General features: G+C 47.4%; 1 protein-coding gene across 7 annotated transcripts in view; it reads right to left on the bottom strand.

The window, feature by feature from the left end:
* Positions 1-705: 705 nt before the first annotated feature.
* Positions 706-22,102, bottom strand: part of PPM1B (protein phosphatase, Mg2+/Mn2+ dependent 1B) — a 60,422-nt gene continuing 39,025 nt past the window's right edge. For 5 of the 7 annotated variants that reach the window (XM_075267041.1, XM_075267040.1, XM_075267039.1 and 2 more), the window contains exons 2-6: positions 12,806-13,665; positions 7,656-7,773; positions 6,920-7,031; positions 6,704-6,761; positions 4,983-5,989 (exon numbers count right to left, since the gene is read on the bottom strand). In XM_075267041.1, the coding sequence (XP_075123142.1) occupies positions 5,765-5,989; positions 6,704-6,761; positions 6,920-7,031; positions 7,656-7,773; positions 12,806-13,651 (1,359 nt within the window). In that variant the 5' untranslated portion in view covers positions 13,652-13,665 and the 3' untranslated portion in view covers positions 4,983-5,764. Of the gene's footprint in view, positions 1,688-4,982; positions 5,990-6,703; positions 6,762-6,919; positions 7,032-7,655; positions 7,774-12,805; positions 13,666-22,102 lie in introns of those variants that run through there. The other 2 variants (XM_075267042.1, XM_075267036.1) reach the window with 2 other exon arrangements.

The following is a 22,102-nucleotide window of genomic DNA, read 5'->3' on the forward strand; positions in this document are numbered from 1 at the left end:
AGGGGAAGAACACCCTGAAGGTGTGGAGGGGCCGTCCTCGCCATGAATGATATGTTCAGCCAGCGTTTGGCTTTCCAGTTGCTGTGAATGTACCAAAAAAATTTTTTAAAATTTTTTAATAAAATGGTGATCACTTCTGCTCCCACAGCAAGAAGCAAAGAAAAACTTTAAAGGGATCCTATCATTCAGAAGTAATTTTTTCAGCCTAACACATCAGAATAGCCTTAAGAAAGGCTATTCGTCTCCTACCTTTAGAAGTGGTCTCCGGCCCCCAGTTCGGTAGAAATACCGGTTTTACCGGTATGCAAATGAGTTCTCTCGCAGCACTAGGGGCGGGCCCCAGCACTCAAACAGCACTGGGGGAGTCCCCAGTGCTGCCAGAGAACTCTCTCCAGCGACGCCTCCATCTTCAGCAACAACCGACTCTTCTGTCATCATCTTCCGTCTGGGATCACACTCTGCTCTTGCGCAAGAGCGGCCTCCAAAAAAAATGGACGCTGGCCGGCATGCACACTCTGCAAACTGCGCAGGCGTCTGAGTGTGACACAGACGGAAGAAGACAACAGAAAAGGCAGTTGCTGCTAAAGATGGAGGCGTCGCTGGAGAGAGTTCTCTGGCAGCATTGGGGACGCCCCCAGTGCTGTTTGAGCGCTGGGGCCCGCCCCCAGTGCTGTGAGAGAACTCATTTGCATACCAGTAAAAAAATCGGTATTTCTACCGACAAGAAGGCTGGAGACCACTTCTAAAGGCAGGCGACTAATAGCCTTTCTTAAGGCTATTCCGACGTGTTAGGCAGAAAAATTACTTCTGAATAATAGGATCCCTTTAAAGGGGGTAGTAGTACCCACGACCATCACTCATCCCAATCCACAGGATGGGTGATAAGGGTCAGGTAGAAGCCCATGGATGGGTGATGGCGCATCCAATTCAAGCTACCCTACCCTGCTGTTTTTGACAATCCCATACCCTTGTGATCGCTTCGGGTCTTGCACCCGCTCACAAGCCACTTACCTCCTATCCACAGCAATAGGGACGAGTGTTGCTCGTGGTACAAACCCCTTTTTTGGAAAAAACATTTTTGTAAAATTTCAACTTTTTGGGAATCAGTAGTGGTAGTCTTACATCCCCTTGAACTAACACACACACAAAAAAATAAAGTAATGTCTCATACAATGAAGTGTTTTACATGCGTGTGGAGTTTAGTCGGGAAGTGCCGCACCCTGGAGTACAATGGCGCGCACCTCGGTACATCTAATACACTGCATGAGGCGTCGGATTTCTTCCTAAGCTCTTTTATAGCACCAAAGGCGCCCCCCACGGCGAAACGACGCACCGCCGGGCCCTCCAGTTTGAAGTGTTAAAGGAGTAAAAGTTGCTGAGACGTGACCAGAAAAATCCTGAGGCTGGCAACAAAAAAAACAAAAAAATACTGCTAAAGTGTGACAATGTTATAAAACAAACCGATAAATGGTGCAAAATACTAATCATCTCTCATTTTGCCCATTTGTGATTTTTTTTTTTTTTTTTTTTTTTTTTTTTTTTTATTACATAGCTGACGCTCTCCACCAGAATCTCTTCGATGGTTTGAAGAGAGCCGTGATTTTAAGTTTTTCCCCCTTTATTCCAGACCAAAAACATATAGGGAAGTTTTGAAAGGCTACCATGGGTCTTCTAGATCGCCAGCACCCTACAGAAAAGAAAAAACAAAACAAAAGCGTGACTTATATTGCTGCGGTTTGCACTGGACCTAGAAGTTATCTTCTTGTCGAAAAGCAAAATTTTTTACTTTTATATAGTAACATCATATCCTCGACTTCAACCCCGTCAGTCAGGTAAGAATCTCTCGGCCCTCTGTTACTCCTCCGGAAAATTCAGGATCAAGTTAATGGCTGAGCATTACTGGGCCACAGTGCGTAGAGACATACTCGACTGGAAACGCCCAGTTGTCAGTTTCACATAAATTTTGGAGGAGGAACAGAGGATCATCACAACACGGAACTCAGACACACCTCTAGGTCAGGGGTCGGCGACCTTCGGCCCTCCAGCCGCTGCAAAACTACAACTCCCAACATGCTCCATTCACTTCCATGAACAGTAAAGCAAGTATGCATGCTGGGAATTGTAGTTTTCCAACAGCTGGAGGGCCGTAGGTTACCGACCCCTGCTCTAGGGTCTATTTTAGACACTACACCACCCACAGCTCCTTAAAGGGATCCTATCATTAAAAGTCAATTTTTTTTTGTCCCTAACATGTAGGAATAACCTTAAGAAAGGCTATTCTTTTCCTACCTTTAGATGTCTCCTCCGCGCCACCGTTCTGTACCAATCCTGGATTTCTTGGGTATGCAATTGCGTTCTCTCACAGCGCTGGGGGCGGATCTCAGCACTCAAACAGCACTGGGGGTATCCCCCATGCTGCGAGAGAACTCTCCAGCGCCGCCTCCATCTTCTTCAGGAACGCCCCCTTCACGTCTCTTCTTACGGAGCTGGGCTCAAACTTCTAGGCCTCGGGCAGAGCCGACTGCGCATGCCCACAAGAAAATGGCCGCTTACACCAGCTTACTGTATAAGAGGCCATTTTTCTTGTGTCCACGGGCATGCGCAGTCTGCTCTGCCAGAGGCCTAGAAACTTGAATCCAGCTCCGGAAGAAGACACATGTAGAGGCCGTTCCAGAAGAAGATGGAGGCAGCGCTGGAGATTTCTCTCACAGTATTGGGGACGCCCCCAGTGCTGTTTGAGCGCCGGACACCGCCCCCAGTGCTGTAAGAGAATTCATTTGCATACCGATTAAAACCAGGATTTCTACCGAATGGCGGCGCGGAAATGACATCTAAAGGTAGGAGAAGAATAGACTTTCTTAAGGTTATTCCTACGTGTGATCGAGAAAAAAAAAAAAAAAAATGTGATTTTAACGATCGAATCCCTTTACGGCTAAGGCTCCACGTTGCAGAAATGCAGCTTTGGTTGCGTCTTTTTGAGCCAAAGCCAGGAGTGGATTGAGCAGAAGTATAAGAACTTCCTATATATTTCCCTTTCCTTTTTGCAGCCATTCTTGGATTTAGCTCAAAGCTGCGTTTTCGCAACGTTGGGCCTCAGCCTAAAGGAGACTTTCCAACCACAGAAGCTGAAGCTCTGACACTAGTAGATGCCAACACTATGATTAGTGAAGGTCTAACTATCAGGACCCCCAGAGATTCAGCATTGACACTCCCTACAGAGATACCTGGCGCTGAAGGATCCCCAGCACAAGACTACAGTGACTTATTTCTGGGGGTTGGCGGGGGTCCCAGAAGTAATAGGTCACACCATTAGAAGGGGATACGCCTTTTAACGTCTGGCTGTCTTATGATCTGACCGGGGTGATATTAATATAGACAGTGACGGACTGATCCCGTGAACACATGACTACGCTATGACGTGCGGTTAAAAATAAAGAAACCGTCTCCGACGTTCAAGCACTGGAGCGTTTATTTTTATTGAAAGCAGTTCGTATAACATAGTGCCATCGACAAGAGGTAAAAAGTACATTCATACCGACAGGAAGGGTTAAATCGCTATACAAATCCATTGTATTACATAGACCTCCGCTAATAGCGCCCCCTACCGAAGACGGAGGCCGTTACACAGTGGGGCAAAATCCACCGGGCGCACCAAATAAATACGTCTACATTTACACTGGACATAAGAGGGAATTAAAAAAAGCCTGAATCTAAAAGGAACGGCAAACCTACAACGGGAGATCAATACTAAGAAAATAAAGCAACTAAGAATCGACCAACTAAATTAAAAACGTGGGAAGGAGGATTTTTGGAGAAGGTGTTGGACGGGCACCAGAGGAGCAGGGTGGGAGGGCGGCCTCTGCCAGAGGCCCAATGCAGCAACGCTACTATAGGCCATAGAAAGCTCATGGTATCAGCCTAAGGAGATAAAACCCAAGGCGGGGAGTGGATGCGGCCGGCGGGGAGGAAGGGTTATTATAAGGGAGTCTGTCAGCTCGTTCAGCCCTTGGGACGGCACCGAGCATCATGAGTGCAGATACCTGTGTGGTTGCTCATTGCACCGTCACTGCCTAAGAAAATAAACTAAAACTTGCCCAACCCTCCCTATCTGCCCCCCTTCACCAAATCATTATGCACGCACCGCTTCCTTCTTCTATCCCCTCCCTACCCGACCATTGGTAATGCACCCTGAAGAGAGGCCTTAAAGGGGTCCTATCATTGGATACCCTTTTTTTTCTAACTAACACGTAGGAAGCGCCTTAAGAAAGGCTATTCTTCTCCTACCTTAAGGGTCAGTGCACACGTTGGGGGTCTGCGCGGGTTTTGACACAGAGAGAGACGCGGCGAGACGCGTCTCTCTCTCTCTGGTCAAAACCTGCCTGCCGCGACCATCGCAATCGCGGCTTTCCTCTCCTATGTCAGCTAAAATGAATGAGCCGACACAGGAGGGTGTTGCCGCTAGGCGGAAGCCGCAGCCCAGCGCGCCGCAGCTTCCGCCTCAAGAAAGAGCATGTCGCTTCTTTTCTCCGCTAGCAGCAGCCCGCCGCTAGCGGGAAAAAAGAAGCCCGGCGGTCTGCATAGACCATCATTGTCAAGGGGCGGATTTTGAAGAGAAATCCGCTGTCAAAATCCGCCCCTTTGTTCACGTGTGAACGAGCCCTTAGATGTCTTCTCTGCGCCGCCGTTCAGTAGAAATCCAGGTTTTCGTCGTTATGCAAATGAGTAGCACTCTCGCAGCACTGGGGGCGGTCCTGAGAACTCAAACAGCACTGGGGGTGTCCCCAATGCTGTGAGAGAACTCTCCAGCGACGCCTCCATCTTCTTCAGGAACGCCCTCTCCTTGTGTCTTCTTCCGTCCTGGGTTTCAATCTTCTAGGCCTCGGGCAGAGCCGACTGCGCATGCCCGGACCACAAGACAATGGCCGCTTACAATAGCTTACTCTGTGTAAGCAGCCATTTTCTTGTGACCTGGGCATGTGCAGTCGGCTCTGCCCGAGGCCTAGAAGTTTGAACCAAACACCGGAAGATGACACAGGGAGAAGGCGTTCAAGGCGAAGATGGAGGCGGCGCTGGAGAGTTCTCTCGCAGCATTGGGGCCCGCCCCCAGTGTTGCAAGAGAACTCATTTGCATACCGACGGAAACCAGCATTTCCACCGAACGGGGCGTGGAGAAGACATCTAAAAGGTAGGAGAAGACATCTAAAAGGTAGGAGAAGAATAGACTTTCTTGATTTTACTGGTAGAATCCCTTTAAAGCCTACACATTCTAACAACTTTTGACACCATTTGTGTCTTTAAGATTGTAAGATTCATTATTAACAAATTTTGGCAAGTTTCTGTAAAATCCTACACTGAAATTCACTTTTTTTTTTTCCTCTATTGCCTGGAGAACTCTATACACCATATCACACCAGAGTAGCGATGGGTAGGGTCTTGTACTCTACCTTAGGCGTTCAAAAGAACTTAGCACAGCGGATCTGGTGTCATATGAAAGATGAGAATCATGTATCATGTGACACCGGAACCACTGTTCTAGGGTTTATAATGTCTGATACATTGTATCTGCTTAAAGCGACCCCCCTGGAATTCCACAAGAGCCCGTCCTCACTATTGTGGGGGTCAATGGCAAGAGACCCAGAGCTCCTGACCAGATCGAGACTGCCCACGTGGCAATGAACGACCACACCAAGGTATCGGTTCACGTGCCGCAGGTTGTACAGATTAACTAATGTGAGAAGGGGGAAGGATTGACGCCATGCACACTTTATTCCATCTGCGTGTGGCTTCCAGTGACTGCATCGCTGTCGGGAGCAGGAGCTTCGGTAGATCCAGCGGATGAATCTTCGCCCTGCATTTTAACTAGCCTGTAACTACTCAGCATTTCCTCCAGGAGTTGTCGGTAATTTCCCCTATGATTTATTCTCAGCTCCCTCAGAGCTTCCACCAACTTCCCATGCGGTGCATCATTTTCCTCTGTTCCAGTGGGGTCCTTTATTTAGAATCAAGACCCCCAGTCAGTAAAATAAAATGAACAAACAAAAAAAAGTAACTCTACAACAATCCAAACACATCGGACTTATCACTATTCCATCAGCCAGACGTCCTCATATCAATATTCACAGCATTCAAGCAACTGATGATCTAGGATAGGTTACTAAGCTACCGCCAGGCGCATTCATAAACCAAACCGTTATATAGGGGGCCTGCACGTATAGATTAGGGAACTGCAGATAGGACAAGTGTACAATACATAGCAGCCTGGCATCATGCTCAGTGCCCAGGATGGGGGGGGGGGGGGGGTTACATGTCAAAACACTGGGGGTACAACTGCCAGGACTCCCCAGTGATCAGGAGAACAGTCCAATAGTCCCTCTAAAGCCCCTTTGTGAATGAGGAGATGTTAGGGGGATTTCAGTCGCCTGATCACTGTGGTCGGCACCCGGGCGATCCGACACTTAGTCCCTACCCTGTGAGCAGGGAACAAGTGTACTTAGATGCACAACCCCTTTAAGGGGGGGAGGGGTTCTGGTTCTATTTTAATAGATGTCCTACGTATTAGGATAAGTCATATATGTCAGTGTGGGGGGGCCCCTGACACGGATCAGCTGTCCCAAGGAGCGCTCGTGAGCTCCATGACCTGTTTGGTTTATATCGCACCCCACCTGCTTCATAGCAGCCGTGCGTGTGGATTTCTAATACTTACCCCATCGTTCTCTCTATGTGGATTCAACCTATTATAAACATCTTCAATAACACTGCGTCTGAAAGGAAAAAAGCAACGGAAATAAGAAAAAAAGGTGCAAATATATAAGCAGGACAAACCACTAAATTTGAGAACCTCAAAACAAGCATAAAAGCAATGACACTACAGTACAGTAACAAGTGCAGTATAGCAAGACCAGACAAGACATTCACTCACTTTCCAGCTAAACCACCTCCAGGTGGTAAATGTGGGATGTTCTCTGCTGATAAAATGCGCATGACGTGAGCGAGATCCGGCATTCCTTCCTCCCCAGCAGTCGCCATGATTTCTAGGAGAAAAACAAAAACCTGAGTTTTAGATAACATTATATAAAGACACAAAGCGAACGCTACCCCTTGTACAAGATGCCTACGGTTAGGAGATGTATGGCGGATATGTAACAACCCTGCACAGCAAAACGTCCAAAATGCCACACACCATGCGATAAAAGAGTGGCTCCTGGTCTCAAAGACTCGCCAATATCATGACTGGTCATCCATACGCCCGGGCTGTCATCAACGGCTGCAACAGGCGGAAAGTGCCAGTCTAATGCTGATCCGCCGACTGCCATATATCCTAATGTAAGGGCCCACATAGGACGCTGCCTTTAGGCTAGGGCCACATTGTGATTTTGGCCACGAATCTTGCAGAATGACCAAAGATCACAGTTGTCCTCAGACTCAACCTATCAAAACCCAGGTTCACCAGCAGCGGGTAATGGCTGCACGAATCTGCAGGTAATACCTAAGGCTACCCACAAATTCCCATTGCCACCATTGGAGGTAGAGAATAAAGGATTTCCAAGCACCACTAGGTCAGAGGCCTATTGTTAGGAGATGCAGCCAATGCTAAGGATCAGCTGGGGTCCCCGTCTGTCCCTGCACAGATCAGCCTGGAGACATGCTAGGCCTACCTTCAATTCTGGATTCTAGGTATTTATCCAGCTCTGCGTCTTTCTTGATAGCTTCTTCAGAAACTTTAGGGGCGTTTTGGAAACAGACGAGTACGATGCTCATGTTATCGCGACTTCCCTAGGAGGAAAACAGAGATTATTGCTGAGGAAACTACGGTAGGTGGTCACAGGAGCCGTACTGCCCCCTACAGCTGAAATCTGAGGGTCCATGAAAACGCCCTGACATTCATATATTAGAGGTATGAGGACCCTATTGTACAGAGATTACTATTGACCCTAAGTATAGAGGCCTCATCTGGCAGTTACAGTGTTAAAAGGGAACCTGATGAAACCATTTAACCCTTAGGCCGGGTTCACACCAGCCTTGGCTCTCCATCGGCAAGCAGCGCTTTTCTTTCTGCATTCTTTCTCACCCCTTTTGAGCAGAAACCGTGAAAACCAGGTGGACCCCATTATAGTCTACAGCAGGGGCGGGCAATTGATTTTCCCATGAGGTCGCATAAGAAATTAAAACTATTCTAGAGGGCCATGCTCGCCGCAGCAAATTTTGCTCCACCCACTTCTATGTTGAGTCCGCCCATTCTCAATCATCTTTCCATGTGACCCCACACAGTATAATCCTCCTACAGTTACCCGTACATTATATGTCCCCACATTATAATGTTCCCTTCCAAATGCCCCACAGTATTAAGTGCCTCTCCTGGAGCCCCAGTATAAACTGGTGGAAACTAGAGGGGACATGAAATTGGGGCAGCTAGAAGCAACAATTAAACCGTAGGGGTAGCTGGAGGGTGGCAACTGGGGGCAACTAGAGGCAGACGGGTCCTCCTCCAGCTACCTGCACGGTTTAATGCCCCCTTCAGTTGTCCCCCCAGTTTAAGTGCCCCCCTCCTCTACCCCCAGTTTCATTTCACCCCTACATTTCTCTACCAGTTTTATATCCTCCTTCATCTGCCCCATTTCATGCCCCCCCTCCCTCCATCTCTGCCCCAGTATAACATTCCCCCTCAATCTCTGCCCCTAGGTTACTGAGACACAGAGAGACAGAGACACACACACTCTCCACCGTGCATCTCACTTCCCCCTCCCCTCTCAGTACCTTAGGACACACACCACACGTCTCCATCTTCTTGCACTATCCTGCTGGCTCTAAGACACGCCTCCCTAGACACACCTCCGTAGTCAAGCTATGCGGGCCGGACTGAATCAGTCAGGCGGCCGGATATGGTCCATGGGCCGTACATTGCCCAGGTCTGATCTATGGGGTCCACCAGTAACCGCTTTTTTTTTTTTTTAAAAAGTGGATTAGGTTTTCATTCAGGGAGTCCCCAATTGGACTCCCCAAACGTAAACCAGGCCTTACTGCCACTAATACATGCAACACAAACACTAATCTTAAATTTCAGAAGCAAGCCCCATGCTGACTTGCTTACTGTCCTTCTGGCTAGAACGGGTCAAACAACGCAGAGTTAAAGCACATTTATAAGACAAAACATGGCGTATGACAATCATTACTATCACGAGATCTAGCCAAGAGTAACCAGTCATCAGATTTGGGGCCCCTAAACCAGTAGCATGTCCTTACAATGGCGCTTAGCGGACCCTAACCTAGCAGCCTCAGTCCCTGCCGTCGCTCCCTTTATAAGGTCAGTAAGTGCCATAGAGGAGGTGGAGGTGCAGTAAAGTGAGGAACAGTCCTCTGCTGCAATAGGAGCGACAGATGGAACTTGAAGAGCTCTATTGACATGTAGAGAGGAGGGGGTTCCAAAAACGAGACGAACATCCTAGTAGGATAGTGATGCACAGACCTGAAGTTGCCGAGTGGGATGGTGAAGTAGTAGTAGTGGACATTTCTTGACCTACTCCTCACCATTACACCGGACGGTTTTTTTTTGGTACATGCACACATATTATAACTGCTGACGTTACCTGGAATACACCCGTCCTCACTACGGCCCCTGGCGGAGAAACATACCGGACAGTCAATTTAAGCGAATATGCAAAGACTGTGACAATGACCAGACTTTCAACCAGCAGGCACTCCGTCTCATGAACAGGTTTCGAGGAGGAAAAACACCTAAACTCCATTGTTAAACATGCCTTCAATAAGGCCAGGAATCGTGTCTGACCACCCCGACCCCACTCATCTAGTTCACCCGCTCCCCTTCCCCCATGTAGAAGGAATATCGCCACCTATAACTCAGGGCGCACCAAAATCAAGGCGATCCTCAAACATGGACATGTTCTTCTCAGTAACCAGCCCCTAACTAAATTACTCCATAGGAAACAGACCGACGTTCAGGAGGTCTACCACCTTACGCAATGTTCTAGTGCCAAGCAAACCCTTACCCCACCCTTGAACCCTATCCGAAAACCACTGGGGGTGTAATGTGGCCACCCTAGAGGTCTCTGTTGCTCTAATATTAGACACAAAGCCACATCCTTCCAATCGAATGTGACACAGGAGCCTTTCTCCAATCACATCTAGATTGCAACTCCAATTTATTAGAATGCCCCTGTGGCCGCCAATACGCGGGTCCAGCCATCCCACTGTAGGATTGATGGACACAGAAGGAAAGTTTCCAAAGCAGATCTGAAACATAACCTGTCCGCACGTTGCCAGCGCCCATCACAGCAAGTTTTCCAACATTACCATTATGCCAATTGAACAGATTTCCACAACTATCCACAATTGGTTTCAAAAATTACGACAGAGAATCATATTGGATATTTAAGCTTCAAACCTTAGAACCCAACAATCCTAATGATACTGTACAATCATCCTTTTGATCCATCTTCCCGCTGCCCACCACCATTATCACCGATACCTGTTTCCCTCGGCCCCATAATCCCACCAATCTTTCCCTCACGTCACCGCACAACCCCACACATTCTTCCAGATTAGGTTTATAGATTCCCCTTGCAATGCATTTCCTCTCTAGCCGCTTCGGTCCTTATGTAGGTCCTATCCTGTTTGTTTAGTTGTTGGGCACCTACATGGATTCATATACACTCTCCTTTATCAACACTTTGACTGAATACTGTTTGTAGGTATCGATCATCTATGGCAGGGGTGGGCAATTCATTTTCCCATGGGGCCACATGAGAAATTGTAACGGTTCTAGAGGGCCATGCGTGCCATGGCAAACTTAGCTCCACCCACTCCTATGCTGACTCCGCCCATTCTCAATCATTTTTCCATGTGCCCCCACACAGTATAATCCTCCTATAGTCACCCGTACATTATATGCCCCCACATTATAACGTTTCCCTCCAAATGTCCCACAGTATTAAGTCCCTCTCCTGGTGCCCCAGTATAAACTAGCAGAAACTAGGGCAGCTGCAGGGGACATTAAACAGTGGGGATAGTTGGCGGGGAGACATTAAACTCGGGGCAACTACAGGCAGACATGTCCCCCTCCAGCTAACCCCCATGGTTTAATATCCTCCTCCAGCTGCCCCAGTTTAATGTCCCCCCTTCCATGTGTATTCAGTTTACCTGCCCCCCCTACATCTGCCCCTAGTTCCCCCCTCTTGCTCACACATACTGTCTCTTCTCTCTTTATCATCCAGCAGCCTCCATTGCCGGTAGCTTGCAGAAAGCACACAGTCCTGTACGGCTCCGCCCACTAACAAGTCATAGCCTATCCTGGGGGTGGGGGGGTGAGGAAGTTATATAACAGGAAGCGGAATCTTGTAAACAAAAGCAGGTCACCTGCACCTCCCAAACACATCCATAAATCACTCAACATGCTAAAAGGTATATGGGTGCATTTATTAACCCATTAATAGCACTAACATTTTTGTGCCTGAAAAACTTTAAGTGAATAGGGGCACAGAAGTGATCTGACAATAGGGGTCCATTTTAATTGCCCTGGTCCTATGACAAGTGCCCAGGGAGAGGTCACTTTGTGTAGTGGTCGGGGCTCTCGGCACTGAACCCCCAGATTATAATGTTCAGTAAGGAGACTGTAAGAGCTGACGGTCAGAGCAGAGGGGAGGGGTCATGCCGAATTTGGTCAGAGCCCTGGGAATTACAAAGATGTAGGGTCAGCCCTGGGGCAGGGCTATGAAGTCTGTAGGCCATATAACGGATTAGGTGCACCCAACAACACCGATAGGGTTATGAATACTGGAGTTAAGGCCAATCTTCACAAATTTGCCCCAATAATCTTAATTTAAAGCTAAAGTGGTAACTTTTGCAGTCACAGGGACAATATAACAGATTTTTCGCTCATTCCACTTGTATGACCTCCAAATAAGTCATTCCATCCCAAAATATATCAGCCACTAGCATCTGCCCGCAACTTCATCTGTGGGATGGAGTTGGCCCTGAGCCGCTGATATTTAGGCATTCGCCGTTGGTTATGATCGGCCGGTTGCCACCACATCCACTCCTGCGCGCCCCTGTCCCATTTGCTCCTCACCTGTCCCCGCAGGCTCTTTACCTACCGGCTGCTCCTGGCTCCCTGCAGCCACCCTCCTCCCCCCGAGCTCATCACCCTTCCCGCCCCCTCTCTCCTATGGCCCTGGCCACACCCCACGGCACCCCCATCATCTCTGCGACTGCCGCCAAGTGGTGGCGTCCCGGAAGATGTTGTGTATGTCGGTAATGTGCGCATGCTCCTGCAAGTACAATGTAGTTGGCTGGGCGGCCGGTGTCGCGGATCCCGATTGCGCTGGTGTTCAGCAAAGATGCTGGGTCCTGAGCGTGGAAGAGGTAGGCCGCTGGAGTAACCTTAACATGAACGGGGAAGTGGGAAAGTATATGTAAATGTTATTGCCTGGGGTTAGGGGCTAGCCCGGAGGCGGCAATAGAGAGTTTGTGGCTTGCTATGCTAAGAAGTGTGTGGGATTGCAGAGCTGCTGCTATGAGTTTTGGTTTTCTGCGGCTCCTGGCAAGAACGTATGTCCGTGATTGTGTCGAAAAGTAGCCTATCTTTCAATCCTGCCTATGAACTATGTTTGTGGAAAATTTCACACAAATCGGTTTTCGTGTGATTGAGGAACAAACATCCAAAACACAAACTTTCACCTTTATAATATTAGTAGGTTTCTGAAGGGTCAAAACCACTGACAAGACTCCATTCAATAACCACAGAGCGTGAGAGTCTGTCCTGGACACGCACCCCTTTCCTCTATTCCCTTACCTTATGTAAACAGGTGTCCACTACGGAATTGCAGACTTTCTCCAGGTCATCCGTTAACTGAAGCCTATACTTGACAAATTCACAAAGCTCTTCGTTGCTCATGACATCCCAAATGCCGTCGCACGCTAGTATTATAAACTCATCATCTTCTGCCCGTACAATCTCATAGACCTCAGGCTCGGGAGAGACGAGCTGCTCGGTGGGGCCTTTGCCATCGACACACTTGTAGTCATAGTCCCCGAGGGCGCGAGAAACCGCTAAGGATCCGTTGACGCGCTGAATCATGACGCTGCCTCCGGCATTCTGAATCCTTTCTTTCTCCCTTGGATTGCAAGGCTTGTGATCCTGTGTGGAAAAGCAAACTTGTCCGCTCCTATACAATACAGACCTAGAATCCCCACAGTTGATGAAATACACGTGGCTGGGTGAAATAAGGACCGCCACTGCGGTGGAGCCGCTTCTGTCCATGCCGTTCCTTAAATCGGCAAAGTTGCGCATATACTCGTCAATTTTTAAAAATCCAGTTCGAATGCCACTTTTAACGTTTTCTACGGAAGGTTCCACGTTGGATCCTGTCATTTCAGCTGCCCTGAAGTCTTCGTTATCTGTAATGTGCTCTAACAAGTGCGAGGAGCAGTAATTCGCAACGCGGGACCCGGCGTGGCCGTCGTAAACGGCAAAGAACGACCAGTCCTCCAGGCCGTGAGGGATTCCCACGACGGCGGTGTGAGCGTCTTCCATCTCCACACGCCAGCCTTGCATGCTGCTGAGTCCGTATTGCAAGCCATTGCCGGCTCCGTGAGCGTTGTGTTTCTCGGTTTTAGGTTTGTCCAAAAATGCCCCCATGATCAGTATTTAGCCTGTGGAGAAAGAGGAGGGGGAAAGGGTAAGTGACAAAAATATAAATTGCTAAACCAGTCCCCCTTCCCCCAAAAGCAACCATTTTAGAAATGATCAGTAAACAAAACAAAAACTTAATTTTTGGAATTGTCACATAAAGGAGAACTCGAAGGGAATTCATGACGTCTAAAATACCTTCCAAACCTGGATTTTATGGATTTATAATAGGAGCGACGACAAACCAATGACGCAACGCGGAGATAATTATTAGAGATGAGCGAGTACTGTTCGCAACTCCAGTTTCGAATAGCATGCATCCATAGGATTGAATGGACACAGCCGGTGCGCTGACTTTGCCAGCAGCCTGCCGCTTAACCCTCTGTGTGCCGGCTACGTCCATACATTCCTATGGGTGCGTACTATTCGAAACTTGAGTTTCGAATAGTGCTCGCTCAGCTCTAGTAATTACCTTTTATGGATATGCAAATTAACCTCGTTTGTATCTGGGGCGGGGCCTGACTTACTTACAAAGAACTACAACTGCTCTGAAGGAATAAAATTGCTGCCTAAAGTCGCCCCCTAACCCAAGACTGGTCTGACCCCCACAATGTACTCCCCTGCAGACTTCCATATTCTCTGCATTGCTTCATTGGCTCGTCACCCTATAGATTTGGTTCTATCCTATTATAAGGGTCTCTACACCCCAGGGACCCCTGCAGATCCCGGTACAGAGACTACCCAGCACCATCTACGTGCCAGGAGCATGCTTGTGCATGTTGTACACATTTGATTTTGGTATTGCAGCCCCGTATCTTTGAAGTCTACACGCGCCACTACTCTTCACACTAGCGTGGTCTCTCCATTGTCCCGGTCCATCATTATAAAACAGCAACTGTGTCGAACTAAGACTCCGGCCGTGGATGTGAAAGCCTTAGGGTAAGTTCACATGGGGTTTTTTGGACCGGAACCTGAGGCCAAAATACAGGTAGTTGCGACTGGATGCCGGTGCGGTGCAGTGGCACCTAGTCGCGCACTCCGCTCCAGAATAGGCCCAAATGAATGGTCCTAGTCGGGAGGGAGTATCTTCAGGTGGAGGTCACGAGGCAAATCCACCTGAAGAATGAGCAGGACACTTCCTTTTTTCAGGAGCCCGGCTCCCGGTAAAAAAAGAACTGACCAGCTTCCATTGATTTCAACGGGAGCTGTCCTTTTGGTCAGGATTTTGAGGCGAATATGGCCTCAAAATCCTGACCAAAAAAACCCGTGGGAACTTACCCTTAACCCAGACCTGGGCAATGTCCGGGCCGTGGGCCACATCCGGCCCTCTGACTGCTTCTATCTGGCCCGCATAGCTAGTTGAAGTTTTCTCAAGGACCTGTGATGATGTCATCAAAGCCTATCACCAGGATAGGCTATGACTTGTTAGTGGGCGGAGCCACACGGGACGGTGTGCTTTATGCAAGCTGCTGGCAATGGAGGCTACTGGATGATAAAGAGAGAAGAGACAGCATGTGTGAGCAAGAGGGGGGAACTAGGGGCAGATGTAGGGGGGCAGTTAAACTGAATGCACATGGAGGGGGGACATTAAACTGGGGCAGCTGGAGGAGGATATTAAACCATGGGGGCTAGCTGGAAGGGGACATGTCTGCCTCTAGTTGCCACCAGTTTAATGTCCCCCTCCAGCTGCCCCAGTCTAATCTCCCCTCTAAGTTCTCCTGGTTTATACTGGGGCACCAGGAGAGGGACTTAATACTGTGGGACATTTGGAGGGAAACGTTATAATGTGGGGGTGTATAATGTTAGGGTGACACTAGGAGGATTTTACTTTGTTGGGCACATGGAAAAATGATTGTGAATGGGCGGAGTCAGCAGAGAAGTGGGTGGAGCTAAAATTGCCACTGTGCACATGGCCCTCTAGAACCGTTACAATTTCTCATGTGGCCCCATGGGAAAATGAATTGCCCACCCCTGCCTTAAACTATAGGGAGGCCATGAACACCTTACTATGAACAATCTGCCTACAAAGGAATGTCAAATGTGACTATTGTGAACATAAGACAAAGCATATTGCTATACAAGAATCAGGCGGTGTGTATGTGTATATATATATATATATATATATATATATATCTTTATACACACATATGTATGAAGTAGCCGCACTGTCAGTGTATATAGCCACCAAGGAGCGGGCTGTTTGCAGTATAGACGGCATTCCTTACCATAAGAAGCCGCACTGTCACCACATGATATTAACAAGTGCACGTCTGTTTGTACAACACTCCGGCCCTCGGAGAAGGTATGTACACGTCTTAGCTGAAGCTTAGCAGGATTACTCCAGCAGATCCTGTTATAGGACACAGCCTTCAAAGCTTAGCCTATACAGAGTCCATTCAAGACTTTAAGGGCAGGTTCACACACAGCAATCACACTGGGGATTTTACATGTAGAAAGTCTGTGGCAGTGTCACAGTAGCGATTTCATAAGACACTGCTGTGTAGCAGGCAAAGGGTTTGGGCCACTCAAGTGCTGGAGGCCGACATCACACGGGAGGGTTTGGTCTCAGATACAGACTGTATGTTGGCTCATTGTCTAGGATTGCTATACTATAATAACATCCATATAGGACACTATAGCAATGAGAAGGCATCATAGAAGAGGATCCCAGTCCTGGGGCCAGACTGAACCCGCCCAGGTGTAGATCTGTGCCAATGCCCTGCTTATAATACCAGCGTCTACCGCACATCAGCAACCAAGTAGGCGAAAATATTAAGAACATCTCATTAAAGAAAAAGGTTTCATTCCGAGGTGATCTGTTTAAGAAGTCTATGGAGAGGGAGAGGCGGCTGCGAGAAAGACGCAAATAACGCTAAAATGTTGTAACTAAAGGTATTAGTCAGATGTCGGTCCCTGATGTGCCAGTCACACAATTCTGATATTGAGGAGTGAAATGATCTCGGCTTCACTTGTCTCTCCCCATTGGGGTGCATGGATTGATAGAAGAGGCAGATTATCGGCAGCGCATGGCTCAATGTAACCAGAGAAGAGATCACCCATAACCTGCAGCATCCAACAAGCCCTATAAGACCGGGCACCCCATGCACACTCGTAGGTTGCCAAAGCTGGTCCCACAAACACTCAATTATCCCTGTCCCACAGGCCCGATGCCTTGGGGTAACCCTGGACTTCGACCTATCCTTCAAGTCACATGTTCAAACCCTCAACACCTCCAACTCAAGAATATCCACCAAATCTGCTCCTTCCCCACCCCTGAAACCACTAAGATGCTCGTCCAGGACCTCATAATCTCCCGCTTAGACTACTGCAACACCCTTCTCCATGGACTCCCAGCAAACCCCCTCGCCCCCCTCCAGTCCACCCTAAACTGTGCTGCCCGCTTAATTTCACCCCTCCCCCCTGCCAGTCCCTCCACTGGCTACCCCATAGCCCAGAGAATTGAGTTCAAGCTACTAACGCTAACATACAAAGCCATTCTCACCTGTCCCCTCCATATATCTCTGACCTCACCTGTCCCCTCCATATATCTCTGACCTCACCTGTCCCCTCCATATATCTCTGACCTTACCTGTCCCCTCCATATATCTCTGACCTCACCTGTCCCCTCCATATATCTCTGACCTCACCTGTCCCCTCCATATATCTCTGACCTCATCCACAACCTGTCCCCTCCATATATCTCTGACCTCATCTCCCGCTACCTGCCCACACGTAACCTCAGATCCTCCAATGACCTCCTACTCCGCTCTGCTCTCATCCGCTCCTCACACAACCGTCTCCAAGATTTCTCCCGTGCATCCCCCATACTCTGGAACTCCTTACCAATACACATAAGGCTGACCCCCACAATCACAGGATTCAAGAAGGCCCTGAAGACTCCCCTATTCAGGAAGGCCTACACCCCCCAATAACACTATCACCGCACCCCCATCTGTACAGTCTCCCCCTCTCCTTCTGTCTCTACCCCCTTCCCCCATAGACTGTAAGCCCTCGCGGGCAGGGCCCTCTACCCCACTGTGCCAGCCGATCACTGTTAGTATTATATCTACCTGTATATTTTGTGTACTGTATGTAACCCCCAAATGTAAAGCACCATGGGATTAATATAATAATGTACAGAGCACCATGGGATTAATATAATAATGTACAGAGCACCATGGGATTAATATAATAATGTACAGAGCACCATGGGATTAATATAATAATGTACAGAACCATGGAATTAATATAATAATGTACAGAGCACCATGGGATTAATATAATAATGTACAGAGCACTATGGAATTAATATAATAATGTACAGAACCATGGAATTAATATACCGTATTTTTCGGACTATAAGACGCACTTTTTTTCCCCAAAATTTTTGGGGAAAAGAAGGGTGCGTCTTATAGTCTGAAGGTGGCGCCTGGCATCCGCTGTAATAGAGAGACGGAAGCCGGCAAGTGATAGACGCCATTACAGGTGCCGGGGCCTGAGACATCGCTGCGCATCTCTGCCCTGCAGGGCAGGGCTTCATGCAGGGCAGAGGATCGTAGCGATGTCTCAGGCCCCGGCGTCTATCCCGTGCCGGCATCCGCCTCTCTAGTACAGAGGATGCCGGGTCAGTATCCGTGGCCCCTTCTCCCCCGGGGCCGGTCCCCACCGGCCCCGTACCTGTAGAGTTGCAGGCCGGCTCCTGCGCGGCGATATCGCAGGAGCCGACCTGTTCGGGTGACAGCCGGGAGCCTAATGAGGCTCCCCGGCCTGTCACGGCTATATTAGTATTGCGGCTGGGTCTATGACCAGCCGTAATACTAATAGACAGAATGTCCCATAGACGGCAATACAGTTGTACAGTTATACAGTTGTATAGTTGTTGCACATCTATGGGACTTGCGATCAAGTGACCGCACGTTCAAGCCCCGGGGGAGGGGGGGGAATAAAATAGTTAAAAAAATAAAAAATAAAAAAATAAAAAAGCTTTAAAAATATGAAATAAATAAAAGTTCTAAATCACCTCCTGTTTTTTTTTTTCAATACAAGGTGATCTAAGCAATAGATATCCCCCAAAATTACAGCTGGCCCCGCAAAAAAAACGCTCTATGCGTCCCCGTACAGCTGCAGGGTCACCTGTCAATGTGGCCTTGCAGCTGTTGCAAAACTACAACTCCCATATCCTATTAATATTATAAATGTGAAAGTTTGTGGGTTTGTGAGTTTGGATGTTCGGATGTTTGTTCCTCAATCACGGAAAAACCGCTCCACCGATTTGGCTGAAATTTTCCACAAACATAGTTAATACACCCGATTGCGCAATAGGCTACTTTTCGTCACAATAGCGCACATACGTTTGTGCCAGGACCCCCACAAAACCCAAACTCACACCACCATCTCTGCAATCTCACACACTTTGGACCATAGCAAGCCCCAAAATTCATATTGCCCTCTACAGCCTCGCCCCTAACCCCACACAATCTCATATACATATACTTTACCACTTTGCCCCTCACCTTAACGATACTCCAGGAGGCGCTCTTTAACGCTCCGGAGCAGCCATGTTTGCCAAACCCCACCGCTCTGACAATCCGCGACACCACCCACCCATGTCAATACCCCTAGGCGGTCTAATAAATGCAAAAAAAAAAAAAGTTAACAAAAAGTAAAAAAATATAAAAAAATAAATAAAAAGGATTAAAAATTCAAATCACCCCCCTTTCCCTAGAACACATATAAAAGTAGTTAAAAACTGTGAAACACATACATGTTAGGTATCCCCACGTCCGAAATCGCCCGCTGTACAAAGCTATACAAATATTTTTCCTGTTCGGTAAACGCCGTAGCGGGAAAAATGGTCAAAAGTGCCAAACCGCCATTTTTTCACTGTTTTGATTCTGATAAAAAATTGAATAAAAAGTGATCAAAGCAATAACATTTCCCGAAAATGGTAGAACTACAAAGTACACCCGGTCCCGCAAAAAAAGACGCCGTATACATCCCCGTACACGGACGTATTAAAAAGTTACGGCTGTCAGAATATGGCGACTTTTCAAAAAATAATTTTTTAACACAGTTTGGGATTTTTTTTAAGGGGTCAAAATGTAAATAAAACCATATAAATTTGGTATCCCCGGAATCGTAACGAAACACAGAATACAGGGGACATGTCATTTTGGTTGCACAGTGAACGCCGTAAAACCAAAGCCCGTAAGAAAGTCGCAGAAATGCATTTTTCTTCAAATCCACCCCATTCTGAATTTTTCCCCTGCTTCCCAGTACATGATATAGAATAAACAATGGTGGCATCATGAAGAAAAATTTGTCCCGCAAAAATTAAGACCTCATATGGCTCTGGGAGCGGAGAAATAAAAAAGTTATGGGGTTTAGAAGGAGGGGAGTCAAAAACGAAAATCAAAAAATGCCATCGGCGGGAAAGGGTTAACTTCAAATACTTCTGTCCCAAAGTCACTATGTAAAGTTTCTCACAACACCGTATATATAGCAGCTCAAATACAAATTACATTCAACACAAAAGTCTCATGTATTCTCTGAATTACAGCAAAAACAAGATACAAAGTTACATTTCATATCCCATACCATATACACAGTACGAAAACCTTACCCGCGCCTGTATATACCCACTGCTACAATCACCGCAGACGAAGTCGCGGGTAACAGCTAGTATTAAATATTTTACCAGTTTTTGCTTCAAAATTTTTTTCCCCTATTTTCCTCCTCTAAAACCTAGGTGCGTCTTATAGTCCGAAAAATACGGTAATAATGTACAGAGCACCATGGGATTAATATAATAATGTATAGCACCATGTAATTAATATAATAATGTACAGCACCATGGAATTAATATAATAATGTACAGCACCATGGAATTAATATAATAATGTACAGCACCATGGGATTAATATAATAATGTACAGCACCATGGAATTAATATAATAATGTACAGCACCATGGGATTAATATAATAATGTACAGCACCATGGGATTAATATAATGTACAGCACCATGGAATTAATGGTGCTATATAAATAAATAATAATTTGCAATAAATCTGGTTACTGGCTTACAATATTGTGCAAGCGACCATTTTCTCGTCTACTCTGCCCGAGTCCTTAGAAGTTACAAGCCACCGCTGGAAGAAGAGGCTGAAGATGACGCTGCTGAAGAAGAGGAGACTGCGCTGGAGAGAGTTCTCTCGTAGCATTGGGGACGCACGCAGTGCCGTCTGAGGCTGGGGCCCGCCCCCAGTGCTGCGAGAGAGCTCATTTACATACCGACAAAAAACGGGATTGTAGGCGAACGGGTAGGAGAAGAATAGCCTTTCTTAAGGCTATTCGGATGTGGTACCTACGAAAAATTGTGTCTGACTGATAGGATCCCTTTAAGTGAACTGTTACAGGCTTTACAATACTTTCATCAGGCTCTAACAAAAAGGGTTAAACAAGTCCTTAAACAAAAAACTGCCCACCCTAATTTATTAAGTGACTGTCACCATCTGGCCAACATTAAAGTGGAGGACCCACGTTGCAGAAAAGCTGATTTTTTGGTTGCAGATTTTGCTGCATTTTTTTTAAGCCAAACCTAGTAGTAGCTACAGAAGGAATGGGAACTCTATAGGAAGTTCTTAGACTTCTGCTTTCTGACCGGCATGGTTTTGTAAACCGCAGCAGGTCAATTAAACCTAAGGACACGCCAGTGGTTTCCCTACAGGTATAATTGTAATAGAAAGTCCACAGAGTAAAACGATGCAAATTCTCGGTGTACAGAACCGCAAGGCACTGCCGCCACATTGCGCTGAAGCTGCGCTACCAGAGCACAGATTCTCCATCACCGGCCACGTTGACCAGTCATTAAGTCACATGGCCTGAAAATGAATAGGATGGGCTGTGGTACCAGGCACAGTGAGCGCACAAATGTCTGCCGCTGTGCTCGGCAAGGCTCATCCAAACAGCTGATTGGACAGGACCCGAGCACCTGACCCTGCTGATCAGAGGTCAAGGTCTGGGAAAATCCCCTTACATGTTCGTTCCTAGGACAAAAACACCACCGCCTGTACTATACATTAAAAGTAAGCGGTCTGCCTGATGTAACCGGAGTAAAATGTCTGCAATGTCTCCAAGTAATGCATTGTTTCCTCGCCGGGAATCCATACAGCTGTTGCACGGTATGTAAACCAGTGCAGACATGTCCGTGAAGCAGACGCCTCTGCCGACTCTACACGTGGGAGCTGACCTAGTGGACGCACAGACTCTGCATATAAAGTCACTATCGGATGGTGTATAGGCAGGTAGGAGGTAACGGAGCAGCGTGTATAGTCAGAAGACCTAACGTAACACTAAGCAACGTGCTTGGAACTTGACTGAAGTCATAACCAAAGTCTCTACTAGTAAGGAAACAATAACAGGAATAAGAAGCACAAAGAAAACGTCACAATTTCCCTCT

This window comes from Leptodactylus fuscus, chromosome 3, assembly GCF_031893055.1.
Source record: "Leptodactylus fuscus isolate aLepFus1 chromosome 3, aLepFus1.hap2, whole genome shotgun sequence".
Taxonomy (NCBI): Eukaryota; Metazoa; Chordata; class Amphibia; order Anura; family Leptodactylidae; genus Leptodactylus; species Leptodactylus fuscus.